Here is a 24847-nt window from a genome sequence, read left to right as displayed (position 1 = left end):
TCAATGATCAATTCAAATTTATGAGCACTGATACTGTTTACTAGTTTCCCTAATATGACATTTAAAAAAGGAATCTTTTCTGCTCTGAATAAAATCCTACAGTCAGTGAAGTCAGTTACATGACCCAATTTAATTTTTAAAAACTTAAAGAAAAATAGGAATGCCTAAAAATAAGTTACCTGATTGGTTTGTTCTGGAGAGATCCTGCAAGCACTGTCAGATGTTGAACAATGGGCAGAGGTGGAAAATGTTGTCATTTTGGCAGTGAAGTGAAGTCTGCTGATAAATCTAAAAGGAAAAAAATTGTAAAATCTAAAGTAGAAAATTCTCTTTAGGATTTACAAAAAAATCAACCAGCAAAAGTAAAAGAAACACATATATCACAGCACCCTACACAAGTGCAATATACCCATGCTGAGGTTCTTGTTACCCTTCTGATCACTTTCTAGTTCAGATCCTGCAAAAAACTGAAGAGCTTCTCTAAGAGTAAGAACCATCTACACTTCCCTCAAGTGAAGCCTGCAAAAGAAACAGGTTCAGGCATGCTCCAACCTCTACACTGATGATAATGAGTAAACTGTTTTAGCTGAAAGTGAAATTTGCAATCATTACCTCCCCAGTTCTCTGCTATCTCCTCCTCTCTTGGACAGTGCTCAAGAGCACCCCCTAGGAGACAGATGCAGGGCTGGGGGAATTACCAAGATTAAGTAATAGATTAAAGACTCCAAGAGCACCAAGGAAAACCTCTGCAATATGTTGCAACATGTCTTGGCAAGAGACCACAGGAAAGTGAGAGTCAAAATATTCAGTATCAGTTAAAGCAGCTTTTAAAATGTGCCAAGCCCAAAAAGTAAATACCTAAATACCTATAAAATGGGTTAAACCAAGGTGGACATACATCATCAAAGGAAAGATATAGCATGAATTGAAATAAGGAGTAAGGTTTAATTAAAGTTTTTCACTTTTTACCTTTTGTCCTTAAAAAAAAAAAAGCTATAGAGAAGGAAAATAAATTTTTAAATAAACTTGACTTTACCTTCAGAACTTTTTCTAGTAAAAAGGTGACAAAAGTCAGTGAAATTTATAAATAAAAAAATCAAGAGTCTGGGGACTTCTCTGGCGGTCCAGTGGTTAAGACTTCGCCTTCCAATGAGGAGGGTGTGGGTTCGATCCCTGGTCGGGGAGCTAAGATCCCACATGCCTCCCTGTCAAAAATCCAAAACATAAAACAGAAGCAATATTGTAACAAATTCAATATAGACTTAAAAAAAAAAAACTGGTCCACATTGTAAAAAAAAAAAAAAATTTTTTTAAAAATCAATAGAGTCTGGTTTACAGCTAACAAGATTCCTCAGTCTTCTGAGAAGACTTATTAACGACAACAAAGTATAAATTCAACCCTCCTTCTGAGACAGGAAGGGGGCAGGGCACAACTGTTAGGTAAAACACTGACTGAAACCGCCCACCCTGGCCAAGCAAAGCAGTTAACAATTTGCATGAGTTATTTTAGGACAGGAGATCCTTGGTAAGGAACTACCAAGCCACCACCAACCGGAATAATATGGGAAAGGTCAAAAGGAGAGAGGAGACGCCAGTCCGCATGTCCTACTAACCTCCTAGAATCCTCCTCGCTGGAATCCATCTTGGCTGAGCGGTTGCGCGCCACCAGAAAGGACCCTGAGTCAAAATGATTGGCCAACCCGGAAACTAATCCCATCACCATAAAACCCAAGGCTGAAAGCCACTTGTGGCAGAGCAGTCCTCCTGGGTTCCCTTACCCTCCTACTCTGCCCAGGCGTCCCTTCCCAATGAAGTCTCTTGCTTTGTCAGCACATGTGTCTCCTCAGACAATTCATTTCTGAGTGTTAGACAAGAGCCCACTCTCGGGCCCTGGAAGGGGTCCCCCTTCTTGCAACACAACCTTTGAAAGAATGACATAGCCTAAGAACCTGACATAAACTGGTTAGAACCAACTAGATCCAAGATGGAGGACAAGTCGACTTCCACTAGACCTTGAGCCTCAGTATACACTCATTGTAACACATCAGCAAGCTAAATGACACACCCACAGGCACCATGACAGTTCCAAGGCCGACCATAAAGGTCAAAAAGTAGGTGGTGGCCCAATTCCTGGAAATCCCCACCCCTTCCCCAAAATAGCTGGAATACTCCTCCCACTCATTAGCCTATGATATTACCCACCACTATAAAAACTGACAACCCCATACCCTGGTGCCTCTCTCACCTTCCGAGATGGCCCACACTCTGTCTACGGAGTGTGTTTCTCCCTGAATAAATCATCTTTCATTTTACTACGGCTTGCTCTTGAATTCTTTCTTGCGCGAAGCCAAGAACCCATACTCGGACTTGCCTGAGACCTGGGACATGACCATCCTCTCATGCCCCACTCTCTTTCCTGCAACACTTCTATCAGCTTCCCTTGCTCCAAAATGGGAAGTCAAACAGGATACAAGCATAACTTGTAGGGTTTTTTTGTAAATTTATTTATTTGTTTGTTTATTTTTTGGCTGCACTGGGTCTTCATTGCTACTTGTGGGCTTTCTCTAGTTGCGGTGAGCGGGGGCTACTCTTCGTTGCGGTGCGTGGGTTTCTCATTGCAGTGGCTTCTCTTGTGTTGGAGCACAGGCTCTAGGTGCTTGGGCTTCAGTAGTTGTGGCACACAGGCTCAGTAGTTGTGGCGCACGGGCTTAGTTGCTCCGTGGCATGGGGGATCTTTCTGGACCAGGGCTCGAACCTGTGTCCCCTGCACTAGCAGGCAGATTCTTAACCACTGTGCCACGAGGGAAGTCCCATAACTTGTCACTTTAAAGCAGCTAGCTTTTAACTGGCATTTAAAACCTTATTAAAAAAAAAAAAAAAAAAAAAAACACCTCATCTTGAGAACAAACATATGGACATCAAGGGGGGAAAGCGGCGGGGGGTGTGTGGGGGTGGTGATGTGATGAATTGGGCGATTGGGATTGACATGTATACACGGATGTGTATTAAACTGATGACTAATAAGAACCTGCTGTATAAAAAAAATTAAATAAAATTAAAAAATTAAACTAAAACAAAAACAAAAAACACCTCAACTCCCTAAACCTCCTAGTGCTATAGTCTCCCCCATCTCATTAAATGGCAGCTCCATCCTTCCAGTTGCTCAGGTCAATGACCTTGAAGCTATCCTCGATTCCTTTTTTTTCCTCACACTTCACACCCAGTCTATGAATAAATTCTGAAGCTCTATCTTCAATGCATATCCAAAATCAAACCATTTCTCACTACCTCCGTTATTACTACACTAACCAAACTGCCCATCTCTGAACTGCCTTAGCTCCTAAAGGTTTTCTTGCTTCCACCCTTGCCCCTCTGGCTCCTAACCTCCTCCTTTTGTCTTTGCTCAAAATGTCATTTTATCAATGAGGCCACACATTTTTTTTTTTGAGGTATTAATCTACATTATAATACCAATGTCGATCTTTGCAGATGTTGTTGGTTTTTTTTTTTAATTTATTTATTTATTTTTGGCTGTGTTGGGTCTTCGCTTCTGTGCGTGGACTTCCTCTAGCTGCGGCAAGTGGGGGCCACTCTTCATCGCGGTGTGCGGGCCTTTCACTGTCGTGGCCTCTCGTTGCGGGGCACAGGCTCCAGACGCGCAGGCTCAGCAGCTGTGGCTCACGGGCCCAGTCGCTCCACAGCACGTGGGATCCTCCCAGACCAGGGCTCGAACCCGTGTCCCCTGCATCGGCAGGCAGACTCTCAACCACTGCGCCACCAGGGAAGCCCGAGGCCCCACATTTTAAACGTGACCACACATTTTAAAAACTGCAACTCCCAACCCCCAGTATTCCCTATCTCCTTCCCTGCTTTATTCTTCTTTTCTTCACTGTCCTTGTTACCAACCAACACACTATATACATTTTAATTTTTATCATGTAAAACATAAGCTGTAAGTGGGAAGGGATTTCTATTTATTTGTTCATTAATATATCCCCACTGCCTAAACTGTCAATTATGTACATAGTAGAACAACATGATGGATACAAATATTAATAATAGTTTGGACAGTTTCCAAAAACGGCCCCCAATGAACCACATCTCCCAACTGGCTACTCTACTGGAGACCACACAGAAAGGCCACGTGGAGAGGTTCAGTCATCCAGCTGAGCTCAGCTTTCCAACCATACCCTCCAAAGCATCACACATCTTGGGACATTCCAGCCTCAGGTGACACCTAACTCCAGCTACATGACAAACTACAAGTGAGACCACCAGAAACAATGCATAGAATGGGATGTTCATCCCACAGAACTCAGCACATAGCATCATAAGAAATAAATGGCAAAGACTTATATAGAGCTTAATCTGTACCAACACATATATTAATCCGTTTAATACTTAAATAATCCTATGATGTAGGCACTATTATTATCCTTACTTTATAAATGAAGCAAGAGAAGCACAGGGACATTATTTGCCCAAGATCACACAATTAGTAAACTGCTGAAGTCAAGATTTTAAACTCAGAACAGCTCTGAAGTCCCCACTTAGCAATATTTTTTTCCCATTAGACTTCAAGTACACAGAATTAATCACAATTCTTTCCTTCAATACATACTCTCATTGTTCATCCACACATGGCCCACTTTTACTTGAGTTTTCTTAATAATGCAATAAACATCCACAAACTAGGACTCTGGCAACAGTCTATATTTACCCATAAGATTCCCCCTCCCACTCCCCTGCCTCCTCCCAACAATCATCCTGAATTCTGTTTTGATTTTCTTCCCTTCCTTTTTATGCACTTTACTGCACCAAAATGGAATCCTAAAAAGTACATATTTTCATTTTAGCTGCTTTTAACTCACAAAAAAGGAAGTATGTTATATGTAATTTTAGGAATTTTTGTTTCACTAAAATAAATTCCTACTTTTATGTCACTTGAGTTCCTTCATATAACATAAAATTTACCATTTTTTAAAATTTTATTGAAGAATAGTTGATTTACAATGTTGTGTTTAATTTCTGCTGTACAGCAAAGTGACTCGGTTATACATATATAAATTCTTTTTCATATTCTTTTCCATTATGGTTTATCACAGGATATTGAATACAGTTCCCTGTGCTATACAGTAGGACCTTGTTGTTTATCCATCCTATATATAATAATTTGCATCTGCTAATCCCAAACTCCCAGTCCTTCCCTTCCCTACCCCATTACCATTTTTAAATTTACAATTCAGTGACATGAAGTACATTCACAATGTTGTACACCATCACCACTATCTACCTCCAGAACTTTTTCATCACCGCAAACTGAAACTCTGTACTCATAAAACAATAACTCACTATCCCCTCTCCCCAGACCCTGGTAACCACTACCCTACTTTCTGTCTCTATTAATATGCCCATTCTAGGTACCTCATATAAATGAAATCATACAATATTTGTCCTTGTGTCTGGCTTATTTCATTTAGCATAATGTTTTCAATGTTCATCCATGTCATAGCATATTTTATTCTTTATTTACTTTGCTGTATATTTCCAGTGTGTGATGGACATTTGAGTTGTTTCTAGGCTTTCACTATCATTAGTGCTATTAACGTTCTTCTACATGTGCCAAAAAGTATCTCGTGGGCATATCTACAAGACAGATTGCTGGGTTATAGCATATATGAATATTCAACTTTAGGATCTGACACCAAACTGTCCTCAAAGTGTTTGCACCAATTTATAATCCTATCAGCAATGTATAAGATACCCTGTGAATCTACCTCCTTTCCAACATCTGATGTCCTAAGACTTTTTAATTTTTCCCAATCAAATAGGTATGGGCTTGGTCTACAGTTCCCTGATCACTAATGATGCTATCTCTTTACATGCTTATCAGCCATATGTGTTTCCTCTTCTATGAAATGTGTTCTTGTCATTTACACACTTTTCTAATTGATTTTGTTATACTTACTGATTTGTAATAGTTCTTTATATATTTTTAATATTAACCCTTTATCAATTGGATGTCCTGCAAATATCTTCTCCCAATTTTTAATGTCCTTTCTATTTTCTAGAAGGTGGAAAAATCTTTTTGAGCAAAAGCTTAATTTTAAAAATTTATATTTATCAATCTTCTATTTTTTAGTCAATGACCTCTGCCTGGCTTAAACAATCTTTTATTCTCCAAGGTCTCATTTTCACCTAGACTTTCTACTAAGATTTGTGTGTGGGGGGGAGGGGGATGTCTACTAAAACTTTAAAATTTTTGTTTATGACATTTAAACCCTTAATCCGTCTAGAGTTGACTTTTTTCTTTTTAGAGGTCAGTTTTATTCTTTTTCTATATGGATGGCCATTTTTTCCCAGCTCAGTTTATTGAACATGACCTTCTTGATTGACAGCCACCTTTGTTGTGTATCAACATGCATGGGTGTTCATGAGTTTTCTATTCTAGTCCACTGGTTTGATCTTCCTGTCTATACAATTTGACACTTTTTTTTTTTAATTTATTTTTTAAAGTTTTTTTGGCTGTGTTGGGTCTTCGTTGCTGCACGCGGGCTTTTCTCTAGTTGCAGCGAGCGGGGGCTACTCTTTGGAGCTACTCTTTGTTGCGGTGCACAGGCTTCTCATTGCCGTGGCTTCTCTTGTTGCAGAGCACAGGCTCTAGGTGTGTGGGCTTCAGTAGTAGTGGCTTGCGGGCTCTAAAGCGCAGGCTCAGTAGTTGTGACTCATGGGCTTAGTTGCTCCGCAGCATGTGGGATCTTCCCGGACCAGGGCTTGAACCTGTGTCCCCTGCATTGGCAGGCAGATTCTTAACCACTGCTCCACCAGGGAAGCCCCTGACACTATCTTAATTCTTATATCTTATCAGGAGTCTTGCTATCCCACAGTGCAAGTCTTCCCCTCCCGTTCCTTTTTAGAAGTGACCAGCTATTCTTGGGTCCTTAACTCTTCTATATAAAATTTAGCATCATCAAGTTCCATGAAAATCCCTCTTGGGATTATGAATGAAATTACATTTAATATATAGATCAAACTGTTTTTCAATTCATTAACATGACATATTCCTCTATTAAGATCTTATTTAATATCTCTTAGAAAAGTTGTACAATTTTCCCTTTAGAGGTCTAGCACATTTGTGTTAGACTGATTTCTAAAGTTGATATAGATACTACTGTGATGCCTTCTCTTTCATTGTTTTTTAGTGGTTTTTGCATACGTACAGAAATACAAGTGACTTTCAATAATCTTATATCCAGTCACCTGCTAAACTTACATAATTATTTTTAGTAATTTGTCTGTGGATCCTTCTGTTTTCTATGTAAATGACCATATCACCTGCAGATAAAACTTTATTCCTTCCTTTCCAATTCTTGTGCCTCTAATTTCTTCTACTCGTCTTACATTACTGTTTAGGACTGTCAAAACAATGTTGAGTACACACAGTATCAGGCATTTTTGTCTCTGATTTTAAAGGGAGTGCTTCTAATGTTTCCCTACATAACATGTTTTCTCTATTTTTTTCTTATAGCTATTCTTTATCATCTTGGAAGGGTTCCTTTTGCTCCTCATTAAGAATATATCATGGGGGCTTCCCTGGTGGCGCAGTGGTTGAGAATCTGCCTGCTAATGCAGGGGACATGGGTTCGAGCCCTGGCCTGGGAAGATCCCACATGCTGCGGAGCAACTGGGCCCGTGAGCCACAATTACTGAGCCCGCGCGTCTGGAACCTGTGCTCCACAACAAGAGAGGCCGCGATAGTGAGAGGCCCGCGCACCGCGATGAGGAGTGGCCTCCGCTTGCCACAACTAGAGAAAGCCCTCGCACAGAAACGAAGACCCAACACAGCCATAAATAAATAAATTAAAAAAAAAAAAAAAGAATATATCATGGGGACCTCCCTCGTGGCACAGTGGATAAAACCCCAAGTTCCCAATGCAGGGGGGTCAGGGTTTGATCCCTGGTCAGGGAACCAGATCCCATATACATGCTGCAACTAAGAGTGTGAATGACACAACTAAGGAGCCCACCTGCCGCAACTAAGACCCAGTGCAACCAAATAAATTTTTTTTTAATGTGGTTAAAAAAAAAAAGAATATATCATGGACATACACACTACTACATACAAAATAGATAACAAGGCCCCACTGTATAGCACAGGGAACTATACTCAGTATTTTGTAATAACCAGTAAAGGAAAAGAATCTGAAAAAGAATATATATATAACTGAATCACTGTGTTGTACACCTGAAACTAACACAACATTGTAAATCAACTATACTTCAAGAAAATAAAATTTTAAAAAAAAAGGATTATATCATGGAAGAGGGATTTAGAAAATACTTTTTCTGCACCTATTAAAACGATCATTTTTTTTGGTTTTTTAATCTATTAATGTGGTAAATTTTGAATTTCATTTATGGATTTTCTAATATAGAAATCCTTGCACACCTGAGATCAATCCAACTTGGTTTTGGATATTATCCTTTTTTGCATACTGTTGGTTTTGATTTGTTAATATTTTGTTTAGGTTGTAAAGTCTCTACTAGTGAATGAAATAAGTCTGTTATTTTCCACTGTCAAGTTTTTGTCTCATTTGGATGTCAGGGTTAGCTGGCCTAACAGAATAAATTGTTTAGTCCCTATTTGTCTATTGCCCGAAAAAAAAATTCTACAACAAAATTGAGACTTCTAGTCTTTGAAAGATTTCTGACCTCACCTATAAAACTTATAAAACCCAGTGCTTTCTTTGTGGAAAGATTTATGTATGTATGTATGTATTTATTTACGGCTACGTTAGGTCTTCGCTGCTGTGTGCAGTCTTTCTCTAGCTGCAGCGAGCAAGGGCTACTCTTCGTTATGGTGCACGGGCTTCTCATTGTGGTGGCTTCTCTTTGGTGCAGAGCACAGGCTCTAGGCGCACGGGCTTCAGTAGTTGTGGCTCACGGGCTCTAGAGCACAGGCTCAGTAGTTGTGGCACAAGTGCTTAGTTGCTCTGTAGCATGTGGGATCTTCCTGGAGCAGGGCTCAAACCCGTGTCCCCTACATTGGCAGGCAGATTCTTAACCACTGTGCCACCAGGGAAGTCCTGTGGGAAGATTTTTAATTGCTGCTTTAGCTTAATAAATATTAGATTATTCAAGCTTTTTTCTTCTTCCATTTTGTCTAGGTCTTCAAAATTGCTGGCATATAGTTGATAGTATTCTTTTAATCTTTATTTAGTATACAGTTGCATCCTTCTTTCCATTCGTGATACTGTTTAACATATCTTACTACTTCTTCTACTTTAAAAAATTTATTCTGTTCATTTCCTGATTATTATAAATTAGACACTTAGTTCACTCCTTTTATAATTGAATATTTAAGGCTAAAAATTCCTTCCCCCTCCTACCCCAGCACTACTTTTTTATTCAGCTCATAGGTTTTGATATATAAAGTCTTCATTCTCATTCAGCTGTATTTTTAAATTTCCATAATTTATTTAATCCATGAATTATATAGCTATGCATATGCATACTGTATTTCTCAAATGTATGTTTTTGTGATTAACCACTAATTTAGCAGCACAGTGGGAGAGATCACCCTCTGCATAAAACTTGATCTTTGAAATTGTTACAGCTTTCACCATGGTCTAGTTGATGATCAATTCCATACTAAATGCGTGCAAAACTCTATGTTCATTAGGTTAATCTTGTTGGTTTTTTACAGTTTTCTATTTCTGCCTATTTGTCAGCTTGATCTACAATTAATCAAGAGATGTAATGAAATCTCCCACCATGATGGTGGATTTCTCCATTGATCCCAGTGTAGTTCTACCAATTTCACTTCATCTGCTGTAAGGATTTTTAATCAGAGGCATTCGCGCTTTAGACTGCTATATCTTCTTGGTGAGTGATTAATATATAGTGATTATAATTATGTAGTGTTTCTTTCCATCCCAATTAAGACATTCTGTCTTAAAGTATATTTTATCTTGTATTAGTATGGTCATGCCAACTTTCTTTTAGTTAGTATTTCCATGTATGTATTTCCCCAATCTTTTAATTTCAATTTTTGCATGCCCTTAAACTTTTGGCGTGCCCTCGTAAAAAGCATATATCTGGATTTTGAGTTTTTTAATCCAATTTGTCTATTTTTATCTTTGGTGAATTTAGTCCATTTATTGTAATTGATATCTATAAATCTGTCTCTATCATCTTTTTCTTTTCTTTTTTAAGAACAAGTTTTGGAATTTCCAAAGAGTTTCTTTCTTTCTTTTTTTTTTTTTTTTTAATATTTACTTATTATTTGGTTGCACCGGGCGGGTTCCTTAGTTGTGGCTCACCAGCTCCGTAGTTGCAGCACGTGGGCTCCTTTGTTGCGGCATGCAAACTCTTAGTTGTGGCATGCGTGTGGGATCTAGTTCCCTGACCAGGGATGGAACCTGGGCCCCCTGCATTGGGAGCACGGAGTCTTAACCACTGTGCCACCAGGGAAGTCTCCCCCACTTTTTTTTTTTTTTTTTTTTACTATTTATTTATTTATTTGGCTGCACCAGGTCTTAGTTGTGGAACTTGGGATCTTTCAGTTGTGGCATGCAGAATCTAGTTCCCTGACCAGGGATCGAACCCCAGCCCCTGCACTGGGAGCTCCGAGTCTTAACCACTGGACCACCAGGGAAGTCCCTGTCTCTACCATCTTAATTTAGCATTGCAGCTTGTCCTACTCTTCCTTTTACTCTTCCTTTTACCTTTCTTAAAATTGTATCTCTGTCTCCTTGCTAATAAGATATGAACTTTAGCACGATATCATTTGGACTTTAAATTCTGGAGTAGATATCTTTTTCTCTCTCTTGAATTTTCCTTTTCTCTCTTTTTTTTTCCCCTTTGGCCTTAGCCTTTACAACAATAAATGATAACAACATATCTGATTACCTTTATTTCATATATCTCTTGTAACATTTTCTGGATTTGAATCTCTCAGTACTTCATCTAGAACTGTCTTCAATGTGGGCCTTTAGGTGGCAAGGCTTCCAATACTTCATATGCCTGAAAATATCTGTATCATCCCCTCCTATTTAAATAAATGTGGTTAGGTATAAAGCTCTAAGTTCCCCTACAAAACCCTAAAAACACTCTTTTGTCTTCTTGCATTTAGTGATGTTGTTCAAAACTCTTATGTCAATTCAATTTTTGCTCCTTTGTGTGTGATCTGTTCTTTCTCTCTGAGGCTCCTACAATTTTCTTTTGCTGTGATACGCTTAAATTTCACTATAATGTGTCCAGAAGTGAGTTTTTCCTGACCTCTTATTTTTAGCACTCTAAAAAACCCTTCCATCTGGGGACTTTCTTTTTCCTTTTTAATTCTAAAAGAGAACTATTTTTCCATTATTTCTTCAATACTTCCTCCTTTTCATTCTTATTTCTCTAAGATTCCTATTATTCAGATGTGAGTACCTCTACATCTATTCTCCTTATCTTTTAACTTTTCATTTATATATTTTTTTTCTTTGTCCTTTTCTCCTTTGTTCTGGGAGATTTCCTCAATCTAGAATTCTAATTCACTCAATCGTATCCATTCTGTTACATCCATCTGATGTGATGTTCTTTATTTCAACCACTGTATTTTTCAAGCCTACTATTTCTGCTTGGTTCTATCAGCCTCTGCTTATTCTTGTTTCAAGTTGCTAATATCATCCCTACTTCTTCTAGAATGATTATCAGTCTAACTTTAAACTTTTTTTAAAAATTTATTTATTTTATTTATTTATTTTTGGCTGCATTGGGTCTTCATTGCTGTGCGCAGGCTTTCTCTAGTTGCAGAGAGCGAGGGCTACTCATTGTGGTAGCTTCTCTTGTTGCGGAGCACGGGCTCTAGGTGTACGGGCTTAAGTAGTTGTAGCACGCAGGCTCAGTAGTTGTGGCACACAGGCTCAGTAGTCATGGCGCATGGGCTTAGCTGCTCCTCGGCATGTGGGATCTTCCCGGACCAGGGCTCGAACCTGTGTCTCCTGCATTGGCAGGCAGACTCTTAACCACTGAGCCATGAGGGAAGCCCTAACTTTAAACTCTGGATCCATCTATTCTATTATTTATGTTCCAATGAAGCTTATATATTGTTCTTTTTAAATACCTGTGCTCTTCAACACTGTTATTTTTTCCTAGAGGACAGCAGCTATTCTGATAGGCAAAGCATAAGGGAGAAGAACAAATTCCAGCCAAAATCAGCCACAGTAAGCTGGAGTAAGGTAGGAAATGAACACTAAAGTAGAAAATCCCAAGCACCAGATAACCACAATCACTATCCATCCCATACAATCACTGCTCAGACCAAGGATTCACCTTTTGTTCCCCAGGGAGATACAGCATTATGATAGGGATTTGGGGAGACCTAAGAATTAAGAAGTTAAGGGACAGAGAAGTGACTGCCTAAAGTCAGTCATCGCTTGTTTTTTTTTCTCAACTCCTCCTCACAAGTATATGCTTCTGTAATGCCCTGATTTACTCTTAAGGAGAGCTGGACTAGGGTTGAGTCACAGCAAGTGTAGAAAAAGGTAATTCCAAGGTAATGAGGCAGGAGAGCAACTAGAGCAGTATTCCAATAGTTCCCTTCTTCCATGGTTTTATTCTCCTACAGTCATGCCTGGCTGACTCCTGTCCTAGGCCAAAGACCCACCCTCCCCCCAGCCCCACCTCCACCCCACAAAGCAGTTCAAAAAGTCCACATCACCCATTTGTTTTTCACAGTATTTTCCTTTTATAGTCCCTCTAGGGATGATTTGAGAGAAAGGAGTCAGCAGTCATGCTAGTTCAGCATCTTAGTAGGAACAAGACTTGACCGCTTGGCAGCTCTGAAGAATTTAAACCTCAATAAGGGTTTAACATCTGGTAGAAAGTGTTGTGCCATTAAAAAGATACTGATTTAAGAGCCATAGAAGTTCAGAGCAGGACAAATTACTTTTGATTGCAAGGCAGAGGAGGGATGAGAGGGAATGGCAATAGCAGTGGGAGGATTTTAAAATCGGAGAACACTGGAAAGAATAGGAGAGAAAAATATCATGAGGAAAGGAATTGTTCTCAGATGTATGTGAGAAATGAAGTCAGCTGATGGGCTCTGAACCCAAAGCAAGATCTTGTCCCTTTTCCACCTGGAATCTGTTTTGAGTGCAACAGGGTTAGGTACTGTTAGTCTCTCCTTAATACAGAAAACTGAGGCTTAAAGAAGTCAAATAACTTGCCCAAGACTAAAGCTTATCCTTTTACATTCAGTTTCTCAAACCAGAAAGTTAGAGTCATCTTGATCTCTCCCTCTTCCCCCATTATCACATCATCAAACTTTATGGATTTTAACTCCTAAATCTTTCAAAACCACGCCCTCTCTTTATCTTCACCACCAATTCCCCAAATCAAAAAATGTTATTTCTTGCCTGTGTCACTGCAATAGACTCTTAACTGTCTCTCTAACCCCATTTCAATCCAAACTCCACACTACAGCCAGAAGGATTAAACAACCAAAATAAAATAAACAATCCTACCCTTCCAGGCCCTGCTCCACTGCTTGCTACTGTTCGAAAAATAAAGAGCCTAGGCCCTCAGCACCTTGCCAGTCTTTCCAACTTACACTGCTCTTCCCCACACTCCCTGCACCTCATCCACACTGATCTCTTAGTTTCTCAAACAGAGCCTCTGCACACATTGTTCCTTCATTTTGAACACAGTTCTGTACAAGACTGACTCATCCTAAACCTTCCAGTCTCCAGTTAAATGTCATCTCCTCAACAATCATTAATAGGTGTTAAAACCATATAAGTGAAAGGTTGGGGGAAGGGGGGACTTAAAAACACATTGAGCAGGCTTACAGCATTTGACCCACTGACCAAATTTATCTCTAGAAAGAGCAACATTCACACATCGTGTACTTCCTATGTGAAGCAACAGGAAGCACCCAGTACCTCCTATGAAGTATTCTTGGCCCCCCACCCCCAATCCAAATCTAATCAAGCTTCTAGATCTGACTAATATGTCTTTGTAGGGGGAAAAAATGGAGGGTGGAGGAATAAGTAAACAATACTAAAAGCAGGCAATTAGCCAAATCCAGAATGTAGGAAATTCTACAGGGTCTTGGGTGCAGCATTATTGTTGAAGTGGACAGACTGTTATAGAGACTTAAAAAACACTACCCTAATACAATGTGTGGACCTTGTTCAAGTCCTAATTCAAACAAGCCATCTGTAAAATGTCATTTTTTCCTAAACAATCAGGAAATTTTGAATTATGTACTAGGTATTAGATACTATTAAGAAGCTGTGTACACAACTGATTCACTTTGTTATAAAGCAGAAACTAACACACCATTGTAAAGCAATTATACTCCAATAAAGATGTTAAAAAAAAAAAAGAAGAAGCTGTAAACGGTAGTAGAAAGGCACTGTGGTAAATTTTTAAAAAATCCTAACCTGATAAGAGCTACATCCTGACATAGTTAAAGGTAAATAAAATGACACATCTGTGAAACTTTAAAATATTTCATTAAAAAGGTGGGAAAATAGAAAAAACAATATTAAATTAAAACATTAGGTTTTAATTACCTTATGGAATGGTACACAGCAAATGTGTAAGAAATGACAAAATTTCCGTGTGTTTATCTATTGTATCTTGAAAAAACTAGTAATCTTGGAAATCCTATTCTAGTTACCTCCTTGGTCAAGGCTTTTCTGACTCCCCAAAGGAAGCTGATGACACCAGAGCACCTCTATTAAAACACTCACAACATTATATTTATGTTTTTATGTGTGTCCCCTAGTGGACTGAAATCATAGAGAGCAGGAACAGTCTTATACATCTCTCAATGATAACAGAAGAGTGGTTTTTACCCTACATTTAGTCCAAAAGACTCCTACACCTCATCTTCAAATCTCTACCTTTGAAGATAACTGTGATTTAAAGACTAATTAAAATAAAAGCTTCTTGTCAGAAGTCAGCAGAACTAATCATTCTTATCAATTCTTTAAAGCCCTAAGGACCTCTACTAAACACCAGTCTGATTGTCTTTCAACTAAATATGTAAAAGTAATAAAACCAACTGTCTTCTTTTAAAAAAGAAACTACCATTCAGATGTTGTTTTAGTTCTCACAAGGTCTGTTACACATCTAAAAAGGTGAAGTGTGTAGCAAGAGTATGCTCCAGCAGTTTGCAAAACAAACAATATGCTAGGAAACAACCTAAAAATCCATCAATGGGGAGCTGGTTAAAGAAATTCTTGTACAACCCTGTAATTCAATACTACGCAAGCCCTTAAAAGAAAATATTATATGTATACTTTATGGAAAGCTGTCCCTGATGTTATTTGAAAAACTAAAGGTACAGAACAGTACACACAAAATGACCCCACTGTTGTTTAAAAATGCGAATATGTGTGGAAAAAGTCAGGAAGGACATAATACCAAGCAGTTAAGGGTAGCTAGCTTGAGGAGGGGACAGGTTAGGGACACGTTAATGGACAGTTAACTTTACACACTTCTGTACTGTGTGCTTATTTTTCTTTTTAACAACAGGCAAGTAGTATTTTAGTGTTTTAAAAAACTTTAAAATAAAAAATTGTGATCCTGACCGTACTGTGAAACAAAATATTCCGAAATAAGTACTTCTTAACTAAATTAACTTTTCATAGCAGGAATGTATGAGGAGGGAGGGGACTAAACCCAAACTGAGATGTAGTAAAATTTAATACCAAAAGGTACCACCAAGTTATCTTTGATACTTGTTCCTCGTGCCAACATCCCAAAGAATGGAGCAGCTTCGTAACTAACAGATCTTCCCGGATGAAGGAAAACAGAAGCAACATTTTCTCCGGGTGCCGCTTTAAAACAGGGGTTTTCAAACTCGAGGGTGTACAAGAATCAATTGGGAAATGTGCTGATTAAAATACATATTCCCGAGCCCCAGCTCCTGAGATTCTGTTAGGGGAAGTCTGGGTGTGGCCCCCAAATGAGCATTCTTCAAACAAGCACTCAAGTGCCTCTGAGACAGATGGTCCGCAGCCCTGAAAATTACTACCTTAAAATCTTGAAGACATCTCAATGTCACTCTCTCCGCCTCCCTCTTTACCACCTTTCCTCCAAAGTGCCTCAGTCATCCTCATATTTTGCGTCCAATTAAGCATCGTCAATCTATTTCGATTTGGTTTGTAACCTGTTGGCCGACCTGCATCACGTCACTCCACCTCCATTTTTGTCCTCTGCTGATTCTCATCTTATAACCCTTCCCCCACCAGCCCTTCTTCCGCCCTGTGCGACCGTCCCCACGCCGCCACCCACGCCTCTAGCTCCTCCCGCCGGCTACCCCGGCTCCGGGGCCTGCAGAACTGGCCGCGCCGCGCCCGCTCCCCACTCTCCACTTCCCACCCCCGGCCTCCCGGCACCCCGCCGACTAAACCCAAAAGCCACACCTTACGGCCGCTCCATGAGTCGCTCCCCCGCAGAGCCCGGGGGGGAGGGGGCGTCAGTCACAGGCCCTAAGGCCCCAGCAGCATTTTGAAACGGCGAGCAGTGAGGGCGCAACTTCCGGCCTCGCCAACCCATCTCCCATAAGAGCTTCCGGTGAGGCCTCCAGAAACCATAGATGGGCCAACTGGATGGCTAGAGAGCCAGAAGGCTGAGCCGTCCCTACCATAGAGTAGACCCAGTGCGGGGAAAGAGAGTCGCAGGACCTGGACCACTAAGAGTTGCGAGGTTTCAAGAGAGAACATTTGAGGAAATTGCAGGGTCTTGTGATATTCATAAACATGTCCTGGGAGATCAAAAAACAGGGAGGGGAGAAAGCTAAAAGCATAATCAGAGGCCACCTTTTCAACTCTTCAGAAAGCTGAAAAGCCACTCCCTCTGTTTCTCAGTGTTAACTTATTCATTCTTACTCCCCAGAGGTGGCTGGAGCGGAGAAGCAGCATCCTAGGGTTGTCGCTAATTGGGTGAGAATAAGCCTAGTATATACACGAATCACTACAAGAAATGCTAAAAGAGAGATGCAAAGGACAATGAGGTGGAGCTTATTTGGATCACACAACCAGGTCATCTAGCCTGTTTTCTCCCAATACAAAAGTACCTTCAAACCTCTCAGGCAGGCTGTCTTCAACCTCTGCCAGTGCCAACTGGCATGACCTCCCCCCAATACCTCATTTCGTTTATTTTAGGATGATTCTAGGTGTTAGAGGAATTTCTGGGCTGAAATACGTTATTTTGCCATTTCTCTTGGTTTCAGTTCTGCAGTTTGGAGAAGAGTAAGGCTTTATTCTTTCCAATATAAGTACTATTGGGTTTTTTTGCAGACAGTTATCATGTCCCATCTCTAACCCTCTCTTTTGTTTTTCTGCAGGCTGAAAATCCCCTCAGAACCTTCAACTATTTATTTGCCATGGCTTCAAGGCCCCTTGCCACCCTTCTGAACAAGTACCTCTTTGTCCTATTTAAAATGTGGCTCCCAGAACCAGATACACACCCATGCAAAATAAAATGGGGCAATGACCTCTCTTAATTTGCACATTGCACCTTGCTCTATTTCTGGCATAACCTCCGACTTAGGTGGAGATCCAGAGTTCTGTAAATGAGCTGAAGAATTAATTCTTTTTTCACAGTTGCTCCCAGAGAGCTTTTTTAGGTGAACCACTGTCAACTATTTCTCCTCTCTTTTTCTGCAATTAATTTTAATTTTTGAAAAAATCCCAAACAGGAGTTTGTTTTGTATCTTTTAAATAGTACCTTGTTACTTTAGGTCCTTTCCTACTGTCTCCTGGACTCTTGGAATTGTGATCCTGTCATGCAATTCAGTTTGTTGACAAGTATTTGTTGAATATCTGCTGTGTGCCAAGCACCAATGTAGAGGATTCTAAAACAATCCTAGGAATCTGCCTAGAGGAGGCCTCAGACTGTCCAGGTAAAGAGAATGTGATAAGTGCGATGATGAGCTGCAGTTAGCCTTGCCTGGAGTGTCAGGAGAGATTAGCTCTTTCACTTTTGCATTTTGCAAATTGTTGATTAACATACCTAACTTATTTTCATTTAAAGCCTTGGTAAATATGTTGAATAGGGCATGATTAAGAATAGAGCTTTTCCCCTCATGGTTGACTCTGATTCATGATTAATTGTTCCTCTTCTAGGGTTGTTCTTAAACCAATTATCCCACCTACTAGAGGTCAACATCTGGAAACATTTCTCTGACCTTTCCCAAGGAGTTCATAAAACTTCATTAAATGACTTGCTATCATGAAAACAAATCATAACTATAGTATTTCTTCTACCAGTCAAGTAATCTTGCCAAAAAAGAAAATGAAATTGGCTTAACAAGCTCGTAACTGACTCAGTGATCACCGCTTCCTTCTCTAAGAACTGTGCTCACAAACCATTTATTCAATAAAGAAACAGGAAATCTGGGTTTAGTCTAGCTATTCTAGAAATGAGAAAGTTACACAGGTCTTCAGTTTCCCAATGTGTAACATAAAATGGCTGAATCAGATGACTTTTCTAAGGCCCATTGCAGCTTTAAAGGAATTAGAAGCCAGTGTTATTGGTCTAGAGCCTTTCTTAAAAGTTATAAGGAGTGGGCTTACCTGGTGGTGCAGTGGCTGAGAATCTGCCTGCTAATGCAGGGGACACAGGTTCGAACCCTGATCTGGAAAGATCCCACATGCCATGGAGCAACTGGGCCCGTGCGCCCCAACTACTGAAGCCTGCGCACCTAGAGCCCGTTCTCCAAAACGAGAGGGAGAGGCCACCACAGTGAGAAGCCCGCGCACCACAACGAAGAGTAGCCCCCTCTCACCGCAGCTAGAGAAAGACTTCATGCAGCAACAAAGACCCAATGCAGCCAAAAATAAATAAATTTTTTAAAAAGTTATAAGGAGTTACTTCAGACATACTAAAAGGTATAATGAAGAATATGATTTCCTTTTCCCCACCATTCTTCCTATAGAACAATACTTTACCTATACAAAAAAGTTCCCCACAGTCCCTTCTCCGATGGCATCTCCCTCCTTCAACTGCAGAGGGAACCATTATCCTGAGTTTGGTACTTACCCCTGCCATGCATTTCTTTAGACTTTTAAGTTATATACCTGTATATATTCCTTTCAAATATTTTATGCTTTAAAATTTTTTTAAATTTGTCTTCATCTTTGTCCCTCTGTCTGCACATTGTCTGTGTTCTAATCTCCTTTTCTCATAAAGACATCAGCCATATTGGATTAGGGCCCACCTGTATGACCTCATTTTCCCTTAATCATCTCTATAAAGGGCCTATTTGCAAATAGAGTCACATTCTGAGGTACTGGGGCTTAGAACTTCAACATATGAATTTTGAGAGGACACAATTCAGCCCATAACAGTAATGAATGCACCACCATTTTTTTTATCCCATCTCTTCCTTTGACAAATATTTAGGTGTTTCCTATTGTTTGCTCTACAAACAATGCTGCTATCAACATTCTTGTACACGTCTCCGTGTGTACTTTAGGGAGTAGAATTATTGGGTAATATACACATTATCAACTCAATTAGATCGTGATAAAGTGCTTTCCAAAGTGATTGGAGAAGTATACACTCCTGAAAGGAGTGTATAAGGATTCTGTTGCTTCACATTTTCGCCAACACTTGTATAATAAGAAGGTTTTTAAAAAATAGATGTGAAATGATTTCTCGTGGTGGTTTGATTTATGTGTCCATGATTATTAGTAAGTTTGAGTATTTTTTCATATTTATTGACTACTCATCTATAAATTGTCCATATCTTTTGCCCATTTTTCTATTGGTTTGTCTTTTTCTTATTGATTTATGAGTTCCCTATATAATCTGGATATTAATCCTTCTTAATTATATGAATTACAAATAACATCTTCAAATCTATAGCTTGTTTTCACTTTTTGAATGCTGTCCTTTGAACAGAAGTTTTTTAATGAAGTCAAATTTATTAATTATTTTCTTTATGATAGCTTTTTTATTGTATATTATTTAAGAGGTTCTTTCCTGTCTAGGAATCATAAAGACACTTTGAATATTTTCTTCTAAAAGTTCTAAATATTTGCTTTTCACATTTAAGCCTTTAACTCATTTGTGGTGAATTTTTGTGCATGTTGTAATGCAGAGATCCGATTTTACTTTTTCAATTACAAATTGAACAACAAATGTATGGCTCTATTATTGAATCTATAGACTGTGAGTCTATAGGTTCTTGAATTAATCTTTCCTTCCCATTTAACATAATCACTGAAGGTTTTGTAGAAGAATGGAGCCTTTAAGAATGAATAGGATTTCAAGAGGCAGAGGTGGAAGAAGTCGTTTGAAGAAATATGGCATAAATAATGAGGAGAGGGAGGAAGAATTAGAAGACTGTCTAAAAACCAGAGAAAGAAAGAGTCTCCTTTGATTGAAATGTTGATTACTGTATAGAAGATTGGCACTGTATTGAATTACACTGTCCAATATAATAGCCACCAGGCACATGTGGTTTGAAATGTGGCTAGTCCTAATGGAGATGTGCTGTAAGTGTAAAATACACATCAGATTTCAAAGACTTAGTAGGAAAAAATAATGTAAAATATCTTAATAATATTTTGTATTGATTACATGTCAAAATAATATTTTTTTTTTTAAGAAATTCACGTTCTTTTATTTATTTATTTATTTATTTATGACTGTGTTGAGTCCTCGTTTCTGTGCGAGGGCTTTCTCTAGTTGCGGCAAGTGGGGATCACTCTTCATCGCGGTGCGCGGGCCTCTCACCATCGCGGCCTCTCTTGTTGCGGAGCACAGGCTCCAGACGCGCAGGCTCAGTAATTGTGGCTCACGGGCCCAGTCGCTCCGCGGCAGGTGGGATCCTCCCAGACCAGGGCTCGAACCCGTGTCCCCCGCATTGGCAGGCAGACTCTTAACCACTGCACCACCAGGGAAACCCCCAAAATAATATTTTGATATATTGAGTTGAATAAAGTATACAATTAATTTTATCTGCTTCTTTTTACTTTTTTAATGTGGCTACTAGAAAATTTTAAATTGCATATGTGGTTTGCATTATATTTCTATTAAATGGCACTGGCATGGGATGGATTTGCAGGCTGGATTTTGGATTTTGAATGCTGCTATAAAAAGTTCCATGTGTTATTCAATAAGTAGCAGGGAAGAATCAAAGGGTTTTGAGCAAAGAAAGGTCAAGCTAATATTCTTAATTTGATGACTCAACATCCCATCTACACACAGCCACTTTTAGAAACCATTCTACCATTAGCCCTATGATTAGCTTGATTAGCTCTGGTCATTTGATTCGTACAGAGAATACTTAATATGGTAGTCCTTGTTATTGTTTTTAATGTAACATGAATGGAACAAATCTAATGTGTGTTCCTTTGAGTGAGAAATTCGGACATTAATGAGTCAAAATTTTAATAGTTCCCCATTGCTTAGGGGATAAAGTTATTCTTTTGCTCAAATTATTAATAACTCAATATTGTCAGCTTTCCAAATTCTCTACATCTCCCTCCACTCCAGTCAAATATATGTTAAGCCTTAAATCGTAGCAACGTTTTCTTAGGTCAGTCTCCCAAGGCAATAGAAATAAAAGCAAAAATTAACAAATGGGACCTAATCAAACTTACAAGCTTTTGCACAGCAAGGGAAACCATGAACAAAAATGAAAAGACAGCCTACGGACTAGGAGAAAATATTTGCAAATGATGAGGCTGACAAGGGATTAATTTCCAAAATATACAAACAGTCCACACAACTCAATAACAAAAAAAAAAACCCAATCAAAAAATAGGCAGAAGGGGCTTCCCTGGTGGCACAGTGGTTAAGAATCCACCTGCCAATTCAGGGAACACAGATTCGAGCCCTGGTCCGGGAAGATCCCACATGCCGCGGAGCAACTAAGCCCGTGCACCATGACTACTGAGCTTGCGCTCTAGAGCCCGCAAGCCACAACTACTGAGCCCGTGTGCCACAACTACTGAAGCCCACGTGCCTAGAGCCCGTGCTCTGCAACAAAAGAAGCCCATGCAGAAAGCCCACACACCACAACGAAGACCCAGTGCAGACATAAATAAATAAATTTAATTAATTAATTAATTATTTTAAAAAATGGGCAGAAGACCTAAATAGACATTTCTCCAAAGAAGACATACAGATGGCCAATAGGCCATGAAAAGCTGCTCAGCTTCGCTAATTATTAGAGAAATGCAAATCAAAACTACAATGAGGTATCACCTCACACCATTCAGAATGGCCATCATAAAATGTCTACAAATAAATGCTGAAGAGGGTGTGGAGAAAAGGGAACCCTCCTACGTTGTTAGTGGGAATGTAAATTGGTGCAGCCACTATGGAAAACAGTACGGCAGTTCCTTAAAAAACTAAAAATAGAGTTGCCATATGATCCAGCAATCCCACTCCTGGGCATATATCCAGAGAAAACTATAATTCAAAAAGATACATGCACCCCAATGTTCATAGCAGCACTATTTACGGTAGTCAAGACATGGAAGCAACCTAAATGTCCATCGAGAGATGAATGGATAGAGAAGATGTGGTAAATATATACAATGGATACTACTCAGCCATAAAAAGAATGAAATAATTCCATTTGCAGCAACATGGATGGACCTAGAGATTATCATACTAAGTGAAGTAAGCCAGAAAGAGAAAGACAAATACATGATCTCATTTATATGCAGAATCTAAAATATGATAGAATGAACTTATTTACAAAACAGAAACAGACTCACAGACATAGAAAACAAACTTATGGTTACCAAAGGGGAAGGAGATCGGAGGGATAAATTAAGAGTTTGGGTTTAGCAGATACCAACTACTATATGTAAAATAGATAAACAGCAAGATCCTAGTGTATAGCACTGGGATATTCAATATCCTGTAATAAACCATAATGGAAAAGTATATGAAAAAGTATGTGTGTGTGTGTGTATATATATCTGAATTACTTTGCTGTATACCAAAAGCTAACACAATATTGTAAATCAAGTATACGTCAATAAAAGAACAAATATGTGTTAAGCCTTATAGACAGTATGACTATAGTTAACAATTCTGTCCTACATATTTGTATTGCTAAGGGAGTAGATCTTGAAAGTTCTATTACAAGAAAAAAAATTTTTGTAACTGTATGGTGACAGATGTTAACTAGACTTATTATGGTGATCATTTTGCAATGTATACAAATATCAAATCTTTAGGTTGTGCACCTGAAACATAATGTTAGATGTCAATTTTACCTCAATAAAAATTAATTTTTTTAAATATGTTAAGCAATTGTTGAAGGTTGGGTAGTGTCAGAGAATGATAGAAAGAACAGAATCCATGGAGTCTGATCTTGTTATATCTTTGCTATTAACTCTTTATGTAACTTCATGAATGCTTATTACATGTCAGACACTATTCTAAGCAATTTATGTAAACTATCTTATTTCATTCTTGCAATCATTTTATTGTCCTGAGACAGAGAAATATCTTACTCAAGATCACAGAGTGGTAATAAGGATTCAAAAAGGGGCACCTAACTTCAGAACCCAGGCTTTACGTAGTGCATTTATCCTTTCAGTTTTTCAGTGTACATATGTGCACACTTTAAAATTTTTAAAATTGAAGTATAGTTGATATACAATATTATATTAGTTTCAGGTGAACAACATAGTGATTCAGTGTTTTTAGAGATTATACTCTGTTAAAAGTTATTACAAAATAATGGCTATAATTTCCTGTGCTGTACAATATATCCTTAAGTTTAAATTTTTAATTTAATTTAAATTTTTTTATTTGAAATATTTCCTAACTTAACAATATTTTACAATTATTCCCAAGTTGTGTTCTTTTATATATGATTATTAAGGGCTGCATATCATTCCTTATTAAGGCTGTACCATAATTTATATAGCCATTTATGTCATTTACAATTTTTTTTCCAATTAAAATGCTTTGACGTTCTCGCTTGTAATCAGGTCTTTTTGCACATCCCTGATTATTTCTTTAGGACAAATTCCTATGAGTGGAATTGCTGGACCAGAGCAATCACTTCTAAAGCAGTTGGAGTTAAGCAGATGGCATTAAGGCAAAGCAACATCAGCTAACGAAAACACTTTAATGTCTCACTCTAAGCCCCACCGAGGGTAATTCTCCGCGCCAACCCTATAGCAAAGGGCAGTGCTCAGATTACTGGTGGCTGTGGAACAGAAGAGCCTCCAATGCCAAGATGAATAAAATGTCTTTCTGCTGGCATGTTCAGCTTTCCGCTCTGGTTTAGTAGGATTTCTGCCCTCAAGGCCATTGGGGGTGACCTACTCCAGGGTTTGCGTCATGTAAAATTACTTGGACTCCATTAAGGGACCTACAGGACAATCCCACTATCCCTCTGCAGGGTCCTTTCTCCCACTTTATACTACACAGTTCAATCCAATAGCTTCAGAACAGCACATCTGTATTCTCTCTTAGAGAGATTCATTTTTTGTTGTTATTGTCGGGTAGGTTTTAGAACTGATATCCACCCTATTATCAATAGCATAGCAGATCTGGTGTCACTACAACTCTTCAAAAGTGACAACATACCTCGCCGTTCTGTTAATCCTGGACCTGTTAGAGAGGTTACCAATCAAAGAAGTCTAATAATGGTTATTGGGCACATAAGTGTCTCGCAATTTTGAGTTAACTGGTAAGGCTGTTGAAAGGTGCATGATTTACGTCTTCTTGTTTTTCTTGGCGTATGAATCCAGAGCTTTATTGGGTTTAAAACGGTTTCACAAAATGCCGGCAGAAGGAAGCGATGACACAAGGTTCCTCCTTCTTAAGTAAAACACTGTAGCATAAGCAATTCCTCGCGAGA

General features: G+C 39.0%; 1 protein-coding gene across 3 annotated transcripts in view; it reads right to left on the bottom strand.

Moving 5' to 3' along the window:
• Window positions 1-16538, bottom strand: part of MDM4 (MDM4 regulator of p53) — a 41928-nt gene extending 25390 nt beyond the window's left edge. For all 3 annotated transcript variants that reach the window (XR_009505901.1, XR_009505902.1, XM_059940035.1), the window contains exons 1-2: window positions 16425-16538; window positions 180-288 (exon numbers count right to left, since the gene is read on the bottom strand). Coding sequence is in view for 1 of the 3 variants with exons in the window: in XM_059940035.1 (XP_059796018.1) it covers window positions 180-257 (78 nt within the window). In the remaining 2 variants the exon portion in view is untranslated. The remainder of the gene's footprint in view (window positions 1-179; window positions 289-16424) is intronic.
• Between the last annotated feature and the right edge of the window lie 8309 nt (window positions 16539-24847).

The sequence above is a fragment of the Balaenoptera ricei genome, chromosome 1 (assembly GCF_028023285.1).
Source record: "Balaenoptera ricei isolate mBalRic1 chromosome 1, mBalRic1.hap2, whole genome shotgun sequence".
Lineage (NCBI taxonomy): Eukaryota > Metazoa > Chordata > Mammalia > Artiodactyla > Balaenopteridae > Balaenoptera > Balaenoptera ricei.
This window is presented reverse-complemented; position numbering and strand designations above follow the sequence as displayed.